Here is a 16,888-nt window from a genome sequence, read left to right as displayed (position 1 = left end):
TGATTCTCTTTTTTAGCGGGGGGGAGTAACTGGCCCTATTCGCCCCCAGCACAGTATCTCCAGTGACTGTTGCTGGTGTCTATCTTATGTTTCTTTTTAGATTGTGAGCCCTTTGGGGACAAGGGACCATCTTATTTATGTATTATTTCTCTGTGTAAACCGCCCTGAGCCATTTTTGGAAGGGCGGTATAGAAATCAAATTAATGAATGAATGAATAAAGGAATTAAGCTATTGAGTCTTATCCTCAGATTGCACAAAGTGTTAAATGGGAACTCTTTACAATGTAGGAAATCGAGTGGGAATTCTTCTTCAAGCCTTGGAGAAATGGTGTCTGGCACATTTCGAGCTACACCCACTCCCACTGGTAAGTTTTCAATTCTTTTAAAGGACATCATTTCACTTGTGAAGAACTCCTTTGAATTTTGATATGACACAATCAATTTTACAGTCTTATTGCACAACCTACATTCCAGGTAGCAGGTCTTATGTGGAGTTCTTATGCAATTCCTGTTTAAATAAGGCGGACACATGAATGTTGCTTCATAACACTGGAAAGGTGCTGACCCAACCATGTGAGTGTAGCCAATCACGAGGGCCTTTCCCACTGAAGTGATCATTCTGTGGGATACTCATGTGATTGAATTTGTCACATGATCATGGACAGCCCCCAGCAGTCTGGGATCTGTTAGCAAGCAAGCAACTTCTACATGACTAGAAGAACACAGAAAGGGCAGCACTGTAATATATGTACCCAAGATTCCCAAGGTTGCATTGGCGAACGATGTTGAAAAGGGTTTATGATATTGTTTTTAAATTCTTGTGTTACACATATTGAAAGTGTGTTGCTTATCTAAAGTAACATACACCAGACCAGAACGATTAAGATCCATTTTCATTTATTCAAAACCTATGTAACCAGTGAATATACATAGATTATAGCATTTATAGCTTGATCAATTTGATAGTGATACTTGTTCTCATTGTGAAAATTACAAAATGAAAAATAAATATAAAAAGACTGGACACTACTGTTAATGGAGCAAAAAAACCTTTTGGTTCTAAGCGGGCATCATCATGTATGTAACAATATTAGTAATAATAATACAGAATTGTTGTGTGGGGAGGAAGGGATCCTGAAATGCTGATCACATTCCTCTGAAAGGAATGAACAAATGAAGCACTCATTTAACAGTTAAATGAGCATCTCCTTCAGAAGAATGTCAATTTCAACGTTCAATTCTAATTTCTCCCCAAGTTATTGTATGTATGTATTTGTTTATTTCGGCTCAAGGGCAGCATACCCCAAGTTATTTGGGAGTACATACTTCTTCACACTGAGTGGCATCCACAGTTTGTTACAATGGAACAAGGAGTTTTTCTCCAGAGTAAGACACCTTTGTCTGGAGTAAGAAAACCTTCTGAAGTAAATGAAACAGTGAATACCACACACTGATTTTTCATGTTGTATTACTTCTGTGCAATTCAACAAAGTAATATTTAACTTAATTACTTTGATCTTTCAGCAAAACAGAAGCAGAAAGTAGTAAGTACTCAAATTCCATCCTATACTTCCTAGGAATTGCATGAAGTATCTGATCAAGATTACACACTTACCGAGCATTTTTTTCTTTTCAGACAGAACATGTCCCCCCCTATGACGTAGTACCGTCCATGAGGCCTGTTGTGCTAGTTGGCCCCTCACTAAAAGGCTATGAGGTATTCATTTCATTGCTATTAAAACAAAAATTTCCAGCTCTCTTCAAAATATTCTAAGCGGAACTTCTTTTCTTTGGCTTGATTGTAAACCAACAGCAGTTTTTAGGGCTTAATCTGTTCTGTTAAGTGTGTTCTGGACTCCTGACAGTAGTAGCACAATATCCAGACAACACATCATAGATGTGAGGAGGGTGAGGATCGTGACTTCTGCCTTTAAATATAGTAATAATAGGAGATGATGTGCACTTCATCACTCAAGAGGAGGAGCAGGTATTATTTAGACAGTGTTTCCTTCATCCATAGAGTATTGCAGCACTGATGCACTCATCTAATACTAGAGTTGTTTATTTTTAAACAAACACATCTCAAGTATTACACCAAACATGATATTTACACATAAGCTATGTGAACTATATAAATGCATACATTACAGAAACAAAGAGGAGGAAGGAAAGAAGGGGATATAACAAGGATTTTGATAGAGGTGGAGCAGTATCTTAGTGGGAGAGCACATATTTTGCATGGAGAAGGTTTCCGGTTCAATCTGTAGCATTTATGGTCAGGCCAGGAGAAAAACTCTCCCTGAAACCCTGGAGAGCCAGTGACAGCCAGTGTAGACAATACTGAGCTAAATGGACTGATATCGGCAAGTATGTGGTCCCAAATCCATATGTGTGAATGTAACAGGGCAGTTATAATAGATGTAGTCAGGGCAGGAGGGTACTTGCCAATAGGACTGGTGGGTAAGAACCCTTCCAGTGCCCACTGATTCTCCCCTGCAAAAATTATCCCTTGGTCAGGCTCCCTTCTGGTTTTGTAGCGTAGCTGGTGGAGGAATCCATTCGAAACAGCTGGAAAGGGAACTCCCTAAGAGGCAAATCGTCAAGTGGAGAAAAATAAAGCATCTAACTGCCAATTACCTCATAACATCTAGTTCTGCCTTAAAACAATTGCACAGAACTGGATTGAAAGCACATCATTCAGTTGTTACCCAAGAAAATATAGTTTGCATTTCTTGGAAAAATCTCTAATAGGTAATTATTGGGGAAAGGCTACCTAGGGGGAAACCCCTTTTCCTTTAGAAAAAGAATACTTTGTGTATTCCCTCACCTGTCCAGTCTTTTTAAAAATTCAAAATAATGGTTTATGAATAGCAGTGTAGTTCTCCCTGCCCGCGGCAAGGCTCATTCTTTTTCTCTGAATCCATTATCTAAGACCAGGATATTGTGCTGATACAGGCCATCTAGGTATACGGAGCATTGATCATTTGGGAAATCCCTAATGGATTTCTGTTACCCACAACCCTAATTTCTTAATCTTTTGATCCTACCTCTATACATAACAGACATTTTCAATTCCATGAGGTTCATAGATCTAAATGATCCATGAGACATAGAAAAAGAAACAACATTTGTAGTTTTGTAAAGTGAAGATGCTCAAGGTTATCATTACCCACTACATGGTTGTGTTTATTTAGATATCATTTATGTATGTATGTATGTATGTATGTATTTTATTTATCATATTTCTGTACCGCCCTAAACTTGTGTCTCCTTTGAATATTTACTGGCTTAAGTGAATCTACATTACACATGTATTTAGTTTTTTACTTAAACACACATCTGAATCTGTTACTTAAAAACAAAGTAAGAGGTCCATTTTGAAATTAGGTACTTAAATTTGTTCAAACAATTGGGCAACAAGTTTTTCTTGTAACAAAATGATAAATCCTTTCATCTAATAATGCATGTTTCTTGTACACTTCTAAGTGGGCCTCTGTAAGAAATATACAGAAGAAAAAGATTTTCATTTAATAAGATTAAAGGCCTGCCAGTGTGGTACGCCAGAGGTTGCCAGTTCGAATCCCCCACTGGTATGTTTCCCAGACTATGGGAAACACCTATATCAGGTAGCAGCGATATAGGAAGATTCTGAAAGGCATCATCTCATACAGTGCAGGAGGAGGCAATGGTAAACCCCTCCTGTATTCTACCAAAAGAAAACCACAGGGCTCTGTGGTTGCCAGGAGTCAACACCAACTCGACGGCACACTTTACCTTCACTTTAGTGTAGAACAGTGGTTAGAATACTGCACTTGGACAGACCTAGGATTAAATCTCTGCTCTCCCATTAAGCTCTCCAACTTGAAAGCTAAGGCTATGAGTAGCCTTAACTTTCTTCCAGAGGCTGATTTGGTCGTAAAATGGAATCCCTATGTATTATGTGATTATTTGGAGATCCAGTAGCGAACACACACAAGTACATATTTGCATGAAATACAAACATGAGAAATAAAATAAATAACTGGATAATAAAGTGGCTAGACCTCAGAAAGATCAACGCCACCACGTGCATACACAACAAAACTAATGCACAATTGGGTATCTGCAAAATCCAGTAAGAACTGTTGATGCTTTGTGTTTAAGATTTTGAAGACAGCAAGGGGTGCACCTTGCGAGATTGAGCTGCTGTTCTTAGATCTCACATACATACAAACTGTTTTCAGATTGAGCTCCTCCTTACCAAAGTAAAATCCCATTCAAACAGAATCCTGCATAGCAGGGAGAGGAGCGGAATCCCTCCCACTTTTTTTAGTTTCCAACAAGACACTGGAACTGGATAGAAATGAAACTATGTATTGCCAACATATTATGGAGTGTATTAGAATATTCTTGATTAAATGAGGGAAGCAGAAAGAGTGACATATTGGTAATCTCCCATTTGCAAGTTTTGGTATGAGTCAGAAAACTTGCAAATATTTGTTGCAATGTATTTTAATTCCATCTGTCCACAAAAATGTATTTTTCAATTCAGTTTAAAGAAGAGATTGCTGATGAGAAGCACCATCATTCAAATGTTTTACTGTCAAAATAAAGGGCATTGCACACAATCAGTGTCCTTACTTTCCACCTTTTTTTCTTAACTTTGGACTTTCTCTCTGTTGTCTATCTTCTTTCCTCAACCTTCCTCATTCCTGACAAGGTGACTGACATGATGCAGAAAGCCCTGTTTGACTTCCTGAAGCACAGGTTTGATGGGAGGTGAGGAATAAAGTTATTTTTCATGTCTCCACCCCACCCATAGACTGGTCATTTTAGGTTCATTTTTAGCAAATGTAAGGAAAAAATCCAGAAGAAAATTGGTACAGATATGAATACAGTGAATATTCCACTTTTCAACAAATGTTTCCAAAACAGTTTACATAGATATAAATAAATAAAATGGCTCCCTGTCCCCAAAGGACTCACAATCTAAAAAAGAAACCTAAGGTAGATACCAGCAGTGACTGACTGGAGGGATGCTGTACTGGGGACGGATAGGGTCAGTTGCTCTCCCCCTGCTAAATAAAGAGAATCACTACTTTTAAAAGGTGCCTCTTTGATCATTTAGGAGGTCAGTGTTGTAAGTGACATACTAAAAGTTTGAACATTCCAAGTTGAGCTCTGGCAGCCATCTTGGAGAAATGGCAGCCAAAAATAATCTTCCGCATGTATTTATTTTTTGATTTAATTTGATTTGATTTGATTTATATATTGCCCTTCCAAAAACGGCTCTCCAGCTATGGGAAAATATTTAATATAAAAATTGTAGAGTATCATAATCTATAAACATGTCAAATTGTTGGGATGTGCTTGAAACATGATCAGCATCAAAATCGCAGCACAATCCCTTTAAAACTGAGGGCTTCCACACAGAGAGGTCCATACCTGCTCCTCTTCACTTGCCACCACTTCTGTTATTTTGCAGCACTCCCCCAGCTATGATCAAGTGCTGGCGGGGCATCTCCCAGCTGCCCCTGTGCAACGCCGGCACACTCATGTATGTGCAGAGGCCATGTGCATGCCAGTGTTGCACAGGGGCAATTGAGAGATGCCCTGCCAGCAAGCACATGGTCTGGGAGGAGCAGCATGATAACAGAAGTGGCGGCGAGTGGAGGAGGTGCAGGTATGGACCTGCTCTCCTCCATGTTGAAGGGGCTGTGGGATTGTGCTGCAATTCAGACACCAAATAGTGTTTCAAGCACATCCCTACGGAACTGAATGTAGAATTAAACCAATGGTTTTGCCATAAAATGAAAGTTTTGTGGAGCAGTACTTCATAGCAGTGCTAACTGTCCATTTTTTTTGTCTGTAGCTTAAACTTTTCATGCAAAATTAAACATAAATAAAATAAAATTAAAAGAAATTCACTATCGGATACAAGGGGACTTCTCCTCTCCTTCTCTGCTATGTGATTCCAGGAGGAATGCATGAAAGAGACAATGTGTGCAGGTAATAAAATGTACCACCTATATACTTCTCTAACAACTCAACTTGGAATGTTTGGGACTTTTAGTACGTTACTTACAATACTGTTCTCAGCAACTGTACCAATTTTTTTTTTAATGATTTTTTTTCTTGTGATTTACCATAAAATGACTGGGCTACTTATCCCCTTGTATTATTCTGTTTGTTAGAGGCTATATTCAATGTATTTTTCAGTACCGTTCTCAAGCAATTAATATATTGTTTCACTTAACACTGAAATATAGCCATTTCCATTATTTCAGAACTATAACACAGTGTTACATTACTCAGCGCAGCTGCAGAGATCTAACAGAGTTAAATTCTGAATGTTGATGAATCAAAGTGAAAAGTGGAGGTAGATGGAATGTAGTTCTTTTTCTCTAAATAAAATATGAAGGCTGACTCAGATGTATCATTGTCACACAATTTGTAATCCACAGTCTGAAAAAACATATTTTCTGTGCATGTTATGTTCCTGTGTGCACTACTGATCTGAATTAACCAAACCTTGCTAGAACCGCAAGTCACAATTTTAAATCTGAAGTAAAATACTTGCTGTAGTAACATAAATGAGAATAGTAGTGGACCCCAAAATAGCTGTCCATATTTAGAAGCCATACAGTACAAGTGAACCTTGGTATTCGTGAGGCTTCCATTCTGCACAATTACTGCCGATAAGGAAACTGTGAATACCAAATCATTTAGCCTATGGGATTGTGGGGTTAGGTTCCTGGAGGTCCAAAAACCACAGGAAAAACGGACTAAAAACTTTTAAATGGGTTGAATAAAGTGCCCTACCATGCCTCATGAGCTTCCTGCTGCCCAGCAATGCCCTCCCCACTCCCACTGCCAAGTCTGAATTGCTGCATTTTTTCATGGGAGTGTGTTTGTCCCAAATTAGCCACAAAATGGCCTCTCTTCATAAAATGGTAGCCAGAAATGACCTTCAAGGTCATTTCCAGTCATCTCCCAGCCATATATACGTGGAATTTACCCAATTTTGGCTGGGTTTTTTTCCTACTTTTGCTGAGGTTGGGTGTCAATTACCCAACCGTGGATACACGAAACCGCGGATGCTGGATCCGTGATTAGCAAGGTCGACCTGGATACCGATTTGGCCAATATAACACACTGAGAAGTTGATGTGTGTCCTGCCAGTTGTGTGATCATCCACAATTTTCATATTAGATATCAGGATTGCCAGCTAATAAGCAAGCTGCCATTTGATAGTTTTGAAATTGTCTAGCACAGAGGTTCAAAACAGAGAGTGCTTTATTCAGTACTCATTTTTCATTTGTTGGCAGAAGAAGGTAATGGTGGGACCTTTAATCCACATAGCAATGGCTGATACTGTATGGTAATGGCAGCAGTGGTTTGGGCATAGTTCAGAGTGTGGGTAGAATTGGGGCAGGCCAGCAGAGCACAAGAGAGTGGAATAGAGGTGCACGAAGACAATAAAGAACAGACATGGCAGCATGTTGTGGCACCTTGTACAACCTAAGATGTGGTATCCCTGAAAACTATCCCTGCTCTGACTCTTGCACAAAAACTTAACTGGTGGGGGTTCAGTGATATAGGTGGGTGGAACTTGATGTTTGGTTTCACTACTTGTAGCCAAATTCTCCTACTTTGACTCTTCCTTGCTATCTGGTTCCCACTTCATGAGAAAGATGTTTTTCATGGCTAGTGTTTAATGTAAGCTTTTGCTCATATGACTGATCTGCACTGTCAACCCTATTTCCTGCTTTACCCAAGCTTTTTGCTTCTTTAAATGTTCATTTCCCCCAGGTTGCTCACTGCTTTGGCTCTCTGTATGAATTTCATGGCCACTCTGTAGTAGTTCAACACTATAATTCAGTTGTAAAAAAGCAGGAAGCAATTGTACACTGAAGGAATGTGTCTATTTTAATTTATAGTAAAAAATGAAACAAAACACCTGCTGGTTTAAGACCAGAGTTAAGGTTATCTTACTTTGGCACTGTCAGGAGTCTGTCCATCCGGTGTCCAAGTCAAGGTCTTTGTCAGGGCTGCTGGAAGTTCCCTGGCGTCCTCTCTGGTCCGTCTGTCTGACGTCTTAATTGAGGATCGCGAGCAGCTCCTAGGAGTCCTCCCTGGTCTGCAAAGAAAGCACAAGAGATCACTTTGCTAGAAGTATCAGGTTCAAACTGCCTCCCCCACAACCTGGGCCGCTTACCAGATTTCCACGGGTCCAGAGCCCAACAAGGTGTAAGACCTCCTCCAAGGAAGGGTAGTGACTGGGCACAGCAGTCTGGTCTCGAGCAGGGAACAAGAGTTGATCAGGAACAGCCAGGAACTCCAAAGCCAACACGAAGCTGGAATCCCTCAGAGTCAAAGGCTGGGGCAGAAGCAAGTTCCAGGAACAACAAGTTGCTTCCAGCAGCCTGTTCACTGCCTGCTGGCCTTGATGTATAGTGCTTGACTAATTGGGTTCCTCCCCTGATCAGCTGCCAGTAATTCAGTGTTTATCTTGCCTATTAAGCAACCGTTTACTCCAACTGAGTGTTTCCAGCTGCTGCTGGGGTTGCTCCCGTCTCTGTTGTTGGGGTGTTATTGTTTGTATGCTTTCCGGCTCTAGGTTTGGCTTTTCACCCCGCTTCTCCTGTGCAGCTTCATCCAGTCCTGTCTCAGACAATTCTTGTGGCCTGACAGCCAAGCTCTCTTCTCCAGGTACTTCTGCAGCTGCTGAAGGACTGCCAGCCACCTGTTCGTCCTCGCTGTCCGAGGACGAGGGAATGACAGGCACAAGCTCCACTAAGCTGGGAATTGGAATCTAAGGCTGATGCCTTAACAGGCATGCTACATGATCTTTACTTTATTAAATTTACAGTCATAGACCAAGACGTACAGCATAATTCCTAATAAGCAATGCAACATACAATTTAAAAGCGTACAGATCTTCTATAACTAATAATGATGTAACAGAATTTAGCTGTTTCATAAGATACTACATCATCCCGATCCGACAAAAGAAAATTTACAAGAGCCTAATGAGATGACGCCCCCCCCCCCCCATCTGTGTATCAACAGAGAAATCAATCGTTGTCTAACCTCGTGATATAACTTGCAGTGGAGTAAAATATGAGCTCTAATTTCTACGTCACCACAGGGGCATTTTCTATCTTGTAAAGGAAGATGCGGGTATCTCGCTTCTAAAAGGGCTGAAGGAATAACATTGCAGCGAGCTCTCGAAAAGGCCCATGTATATTTATTAACAGATATAGAGTAAAAATAAGAAGCTGGGACAAACCCTTCTCTCGTTTTTAACTGTGAATAATAATTAGGCAAAAGAGCCTTTTCAGATTGCAGTTCAATATCTTCAAATCTTCTCCGTACTGCCTTCTTAGCACCAACAAATCTTAAATCTAGTAGAGCAAGAGGATTTAAACCCATGGAGGTAAGTTTCTCCAATATATTAAGCAACCATCTAGGCTGTGGGTCAATTGATATATACTTGAGTATAAGTCCCATTGGATTAAGGTGAATTTTTAGCTAATAATTAATAGCTGGCATCCAGACCCTTGCTTCAGTTTTAATTAGACCTGCTTCCTGTTGAATCACTGAATTGGGTGTTCTTCTAGATGCCCCAAATAAAGATCTTAGAATGGACGTTTGAATCCTTTCAAGAAGCATACAATCTTTAAACGGGCCTAGCTGAGCCCCACACAGCAATTGAGCAATTGGTTGCTCTACAAATAATTTAATGGCAGCTGGTATAACCTCCCTGTGTGCGAAAAAATCTCAGCAGGTGAGGAACACTTAGCAGTGTCAGCGGTCATCTTAACATGTGAAGATAAGGAGCCATTATGATGGAAAGTCACACCCAAGTATTTATATTGGGTCTGTTGTTCTATCTGCTGAACTTTTATTACCCACCTAAAGTTGTTAAATTTAGAGCTGAATTGAACTATTTTTGTTTTAGAGTAGTTAATTTCCAAATATTCAGTTTGGCAATAACTAACTAAATCTGCTAAAGCTCTATTTAGGCCAACACTCGACTGAGCTAGAATTACAGCATCGTCAGCATACATTAATATCGGTAGTTTCCTGTCTGCCAACTTAGGAGCATGAATGTCGAGTTGCTGCATTCTTTTAGTCAAATAATTGATATAAATATTAAACAAGGTGGGTGCAAGTATATACCCCTCTCTTACTCCTTTCGATGATTGAATTTCTTTAGAAAGATGTCCGCTTGAGTTAAGTCTCACTCAAATAAAAGAGTTTTGGTATAATTTATAAATTAAATTTATAAATCAATTGAGAGCGAGAATAATTTCATCCAGAGTAAATCTCTGGAGATAGAGTCAATTGCCATCTTAAAATCGACAAAAGCAGCGTATAAAGAAGACTTCAGTTGGCGGACGTGTTTATCTATCAGGTGGTATAATATAAAACAATGATCCATAGCTGAACGATGGTTTCTAAATCCTGCCTGTTTGTCTTCCAGTAACACCTCCTGGTCCAGCCAGTGACATAATGTAATACAAAGATGTTTCACATATAGTTTACTAATATTGTTTAATAGACTTATGGGTCTATAATTCGCCGGATTCTCTCTAGAGCCTTTCTTATACAAAGGAATTATTATTGTGAGTCCCCATTCTGTGGGTATTTGTGCTGATTGGTCTATGTATGTAAAAAGAGCAACTAAGAGCAGCACCCACCAGTCAATTTGGCTCTTTAGAAGATCTGGTGGAAGATGGTCACTGCCAGGAGATTTTCCGATTTTAACTGTAAAAATAACTCTTTGACTTCACTGACTGAAACTGGATGCCACTGAGAGAGAGCAGTTGGATTTAGCGCAAGAAGATATAATGGAGTCTGTCTGCTAAAAATAGAATGATAGTAAGACTCCCAAATATCTGATAAAATTGGAATAATCATTTCACGATAAGAACAACCATTCGAAGAGGAAACTAATTTCCAAAATCGAGAAGAGTCTTTGTTCTTGGAGGCATCTGTGATTGCTTTTCATCGTTCTTTGATGGCTGCTCTTGTTTGCGCTTCACAAGAGCCTTATAATATGTTTTTCTTTGAGTTGAGTTTCTTGGTCAAACCACTTTTTTTTATGACTAAGTTTGGACTGCAGGTTAGGGCATGCATATTCTACTATCAAAGATTTCAAATGCATAATATATTGATCATATTCTTTAAGAATGCAATAATTACCTATATTTCCCATTAGAATGAATGCTCTGACCTATTCCTGAGTTTAGCCAGTTTATGATTATTTTTTCAATACCTGAGTTCCATATCAGCTTAACACTTTCTAAATTTAAGGAGTTGAATAAGGGGGGGCTCCACTGGAGAATCGACAAGCCTCACTACTGAAAGAAGGGGGAAATGATCACTTTCTGATCTAGTCAGTATACGAAAATCCCTTACTCTATTAACCAGGTCACAAGAGACCAACAAGTAATCTATGGTGGAAAATCTAAAGCCGGAGCAGAAGGTGTATTGGCCTGGGAAATCCCCCTTAACTGCTCCATTAAGAATAATTAAGTCCAAACTGTTAGCTGTCTGAGCTAAGCAGTAACCGGCAAAGTTGCCAATCACATCTAGAGAAGAGCTTTCAAGTAAACCATCATTATTATCAGTTTCCGGAGGTCAAGACGAGAATTTAGTATATAAGGAAAAATTGTTCTTGTCCAATCTTCCATTACAGTCACCTGCAACTAGTAAAAAGGCAGTTGGATATTGTGAGTTTAGCTTATGTAAATATACCTCTACCTCTTCCCACTGAGTTTTAACCCTGGCTTGCTGTATGTAAGACGGAAGATAAAGGTTAACACATATTAACTTGATTTTATCAAAAGTTATCAACACAGATAAGGCCCAAATCACCAAAAAAGGGAGTTTTTCAGAATAAAAGCCTAGTTTCGTTGAAAAAAATAAAGCCAGGCCCCCATGAGGTCTGCCACCTCTTTTGCTCAGTATGGCGGGGGTCATAAATGAATTAAAATTAGGAAGATTAAAATCCTTAACCATCCAAGTTTCCTGCAAAAGAATTAAATCAAAAGACAGAATAATTTTTTAAAAACCAATATCCATAGTTTTTGCTAACCACCCTCGCACATTCCAGCAAATTAAAGAAAGATATTGGGTGCTATCAGTTTAGAAGAGTCATCCATGTGTATTTTGGCTAGGTTCATAGTCTGAGACGTGTGCTGGCATCCTCTCTTTCGTTTCGAATGAATACTGTTGCTCTGGAAAATTCAACGCCTCTACAGGCTTAAAAAGAGCCGATGTAGAACAAAAGGATCGATCTATATGAGACTGTATGCTACATGATCAGTAATGATGTTGTGCATTGTGACCAATTGTGCTTGCTTACAACATGCCCTCCCTGAACCCACTTTTCTCATTGGCCTTTGAGACCCAACTAAAAATGGGGAAGATGGAATTTTGTTGGCATCAGCAAAAGTGTCCCATGGAGTCCAAATTGTAAGCAAGCACAATTGGTGACATTGCACATCATTACTGATCACATGACATGTCTGTTAACACATCAGCCTTAGGTTCCAGTTTCCCAGGTTTGTGGAGCTTGAGCCAAAATGAGATAGCCTTAACACTGGTTTTAAACCACAAGGTTTTTTTGTTTTGTACTAATTTCCATGCTTTGTGAAAAGGAAGTTTATAATTACAGTGTCAGCAGCCCAGTATGCTCCACAGTGTCACATTTAGTGTTGATTGTAATGAACACTATACAAGTGTTCTATAACACTAGTATTTTTAAGCCCGTTAAAATAACGGGCGCTAGTACCTCCCCCCCCCACCCTTTATTCCTTCTCCCTCTCTCTCGCCCTCCTTTCCTTCCTTTTTTTCTTTTTCTCTCTCTCTTTCATTCCTTCCTTTTCTCTCCCTCTTCCACTCTTTCCTTTCCTTACTTTCTTCTGTCTCCCTCTCCCTCTCTCTCCTTTCCTTCCTTTCTTCCACCTCTTCTCACTCCCATCTTTCTGTTTTCTTTCTCTTTTCCTCTTTTCTTTCTTTAACGGGCTCGCTCTTTGGGGCTGGCTGCTCCTCCCTCCCTCCCTTCTTCTTCTTTTTTTTTTTTTTTTTGTCCTTCTCCCTCACTCCTTTCTCCTTTTTCTTTCTTCTTCCTTCCTTCCTTCATTACTTCTCTCTTTCTTTCTTTTCCTCCCTCCCTCCTTGTTTCTTTTGTCCTTTTCCCTCCCTTCTCTCTCTTTTCTCTCCTTCCTTCTTTCCTTCTTTCTGTCTTTCTATTGTCCTGTCTCCCTCCCTCCCTCACTTCTCTCTCTCTCTCTCTCTCTCTCTTTGCCTTCCTCCCTCAGGCCCTGGCCCATGGCAGCTAGTAGACCTTTGGTGCCGCCTATTTCCACCTCCTCTGGCTGCACCGCGTCCTCCTCCTTTTGGCTGGGTCCAGTGCCTTTTCTGGGCTGGAGTGGGGTTCTTTTTCTGATTGTTCTCCCCTACTCTTTCTCCCTGTCTCTTGACCCACACTTGTGTATCTGTTTTCCTTCCTCCCACCCCACCCTCTTGTTTTCTACCCTTCCCTCTCCCGCACTCTCTTCTTTCCTTTCCCCTCCCCCTTGGCCCTCTGTCTCTTCTTTTTTCCTCTCCCCTCTGTCCCGCTTTCTTTTGCCCTTCCATCTCCCTTATTTAGTTTTTTTTACTTATGAGACTAGTTTTCGAGCATATTTCTTGTTTAAATACTCTTCTTTATTTTTTCAACTCAGTATTAAACTTAACTTACTCATTTTAATCATTTTTTGGTTCCCCCCCCCATAGTATTTCTTTATACACCACATTCTTTGTGAAAATTCTATCTGAGTTTGCTAATAGTCTTCCCTGTTCTGGGCCTTCTAGCACCTTGACCACGACGTCTGTAAAACTTCTGACTCTTGATAATGCCACATATAACTATCCGTGGCTGAATACTGTCTCGGGCAAATAGATCCCTACCTTTTCTAGGGTTTGACCCTGTGATTTATTTATTGTCATTGCAAAAGCCAATTTTATCGGGAATTGTTGCTTTCTCAAGGTAAATGGTAAATCAATGCAGGATGGTGCCAAATCAGTTCGGGGGATGAAGACCATGTTTCCCTGTGCCGATCCTGTTATCACTTGAGCAATGATGAGTTTCCCCCCCAGGTTTTTTACGATGAGGCGGGTGCCATTGCATAATCCTTTCTTGGTGTTTAGATTTCTCAGGAGCATAATTATTGCACCAACTTTCAGGGTGAGATAATGCTTAGGCATTCCTGTTGGTGTTAGGTCATTGAGGAACTCAATAGGGTAGTTTTTTTAATCCTCTTCGGTGGAGTCATCTATTGTGTCTGCGCTGAGATATGTGACTTCTTCTCCTTCCAAAGTGTTGAGTACCTGTTCATTTATGGTGTCAACATCGGAGTTCTTAGGGCAAAGGATAGATCTGTTTGCTACTTTGGGAACATTGTCAACAGGAATGTTGTTTCCGAAAATGTCTTTGACAATATCCCCTGTGCATATTATTCTGGCTGGGATTTCAATGATGTCTTCTGGAAGTCCTTCAATGCGTGATGTTCAATGTGTGGTGGAATGGAGGAGGTGTGTTCACATATTGGCTAGATTTACCCCGAAGTCCCTGTGGGTTATCAGGAAGCAGTTCACACACAATTCAGGTTTTTCACTGTGCATTAGAGTGTAATCCAATTTATATCTGGGGTACAAAAAATCCACTATTTGTGTCAGGTTTTGGAGCCAACTTCGAGTTTGCAGTAAAGCCTCCCTGTAAACTCATGGTAAAAGCTGCTGAGCATAAAAGTCCCTGTTGTGAAAGAATCAATGCTTTTTATAAAAGTCAATGCTAACGTCATTCTGTGAATTTTTGCATTTTAGGAAGCTTAGACATTCTTTTATTTCATGAAGCAATTGATCCATTGACTGATTGACTGATTAAATGCTGTCAAGTTGGTGTCGACTCTTAGCGACCACATAGATAGATTCTCTCCAGCATGATCTGTCTTCAACTTGGCCTTTAAGGTCTTTCAGTGGTGCATTCATTGCTGTCGTAATCGAGTCCATCCACCTTGCTGCTGGTCATCCTCCCCTTCTCTTTCCTTCAACTTTCCCCAACATTATGGACTTCTCAAGGGAGCTGGGTCTTCGCATAATGTGTCCAACGTAGGATAGTTTGAGCTTGGTCATTTGTGTCTTGATTGAAAATTCTGGATTTATTTGTTCTATGATCCATTTGTTTGAAATGAAACAATACTTGCTGCTAATTATTGCGAACCTTTCATTTCCATAGCAGAACAGTCTGTCATAGAATGTTGACATTTTCTTTGGTCTAATACTGGCATTGGTGAGGGGCAGGACATGTCCAGCTTGTTTATACGTAATGAGTTGTGTATGCTTTTCCCCCACCCCTCCCAGTTCTTCACAGCATCTGCTTCACAGCATATCTACCCCCCACCCCCCAAAAAACTGTGGTATCAGGAACAACAACAACAACAAATATTTATATACCGCTTTTCAACACATTTCCAAAGTGGTTTACAGAGCGAAATAATAAATAAGAAGATGGCTCCCTGTCCCCAAAGGGCTCACAATCTAAAAAGAAACACAAGATAGACACCAGCAACAGTCACTGAAGGTACTGTGCTGGGGGTGTATAGGGCCAGTCACTCTCCCCCTGCTAAATAAAGAGAATCACCACGTTAAAAGGTGCCTCTTTGCCCAGTTAGCAGAGGACTACAGAGGGATTGCTGTAGATCAGGTGAAGGCATTTTGTGTGAGCAGAGCTATTATATGTGGGACTGCTCTTGAAAATTTTATAAAACTTCAACTGATCCAAGATGCAACTGTACCTAACCAAAACATGTTAACTGAGGCTTATCAAACAGCATATTTCTCCCAATTCTTAAAGGTCTTCACTGGCTCCACAAACAAACAGTTCGAGACTAGGTTTATCTGAAGAACTGTATTTTCCTCTATCAATGTGCCTGTCAATAAAGATATTCTTTGGAGGGCCTTCTCCAGATGCCCTCACCTTAGAAGTTTAGGCAACTGGCTACTTGAAGAAAGGAAAAGATCAAAACAGAAGTTCTTGGGATGTGGATATGATTTAATGGGGCAGGAAAATCACTAGCTGTCTCTTCAGGATAGTAACTCTTTGTCTGGAGGACTAAACAAATGCACACAAAATATATAATCAATATCTGTTACATTCTGGTGAACATTAAATACTGTAGAATTAAAGATAGATAATATATACCAAGAAAAAAATTATAGAAATAATCAGTATCAAATATTTAAAAAACAAACTTTTAAAAACCCTAGCATAGCATAAAATCGCAAAATTAAAAAAGACAACTTATTTTTAAATTCCAAGTTTTCAGAATAATTATTTTTACAAACCATTAAAAGCTGAATAGCCAAAGGCTATACATTAGTAAATTAGGATTACCATTCCCAAAGGAGCTAAACTCTTCTGCACAACTATTTCTCATACACTCTACAGTACAAGAAAGTGCTTCTGTGTAAGGAAAAAAGTTCATTGGTGAAAAATTCAGCAGGCTTCTTTTACAAGTAAAACTAGAGATGCTGAGATTCAAAAAGAACTTCAAAAGTTCAAAACAGCTGAGTTCAAAGAGAATCAACCTCTTTGAATCCCAAAGTTCTTTTATGCACATGCTCACCCATGTTCTCTTTCTTAACCTCTACTTCATGTGTTGAATAATAGTCGTAAGTAAGTGTTAGCAAACAGATCAAGAGTTAAAAGGGGGTGGGATATAATTAAGCCCTTTTTACAACTCTTCATTATTATTATCCTAGAACTTAGACATCACTGCAACTCATAAAAAGCAGAAGAAGAAACATACAAATACAGTTTTAAGGGTTTTAGAGGTTCCTGAACAAGCTAATT

The 16,888-nt window shown here is 39.7% G+C and overlaps 1 protein-coding gene across 8 annotated transcripts in view; it reads left to right on the top strand.

The window, feature by feature from the left end:
* The window catches only part of CACNB4 (calcium voltage-gated channel auxiliary subunit beta 4), a 237,505-nt gene that overhangs the window by 197,377 nt on the left and 23,240 nt on the right, over positions 1-16,888 (top strand). For 7 of the 8 annotated variants that reach the window (XR_008312792.1, XM_053282304.1, XM_053282341.1 and 4 more), the window contains 4 exons: positions 289-365; positions 1,525-1,544; positions 1,637-1,717; positions 4,700-4,758. Coding sequence is in view for 7 of the 8 variants with exons in the window: in XM_053282304.1 (XP_053138279.1) it covers positions 289-365; positions 1,525-1,544; positions 1,637-1,717; positions 4,700-4,758 (237 nt within the window). In the remaining variant the exon portion in view is untranslated. The remainder of the gene's footprint in view (positions 1-288; positions 366-1,524; positions 1,545-1,636; positions 1,718-4,699; positions 4,759-16,888) is intronic. The other variant, XM_053282354.1, reaches the window with a different exon arrangement.

The sequence above is a fragment of the Hemicordylus capensis genome, chromosome 1, assembly GCF_027244095.1.
Source record: "Hemicordylus capensis ecotype Gifberg chromosome 1, rHemCap1.1.pri, whole genome shotgun sequence".
Lineage (NCBI taxonomy): Eukaryota > Metazoa > Chordata > Lepidosauria > Squamata > Cordylidae > Hemicordylus > Hemicordylus capensis.
The sequence above is the reverse complement of the archived record's forward strand: the minus strand, read 5'-3'. Positions and strand labels throughout refer to the sequence as shown.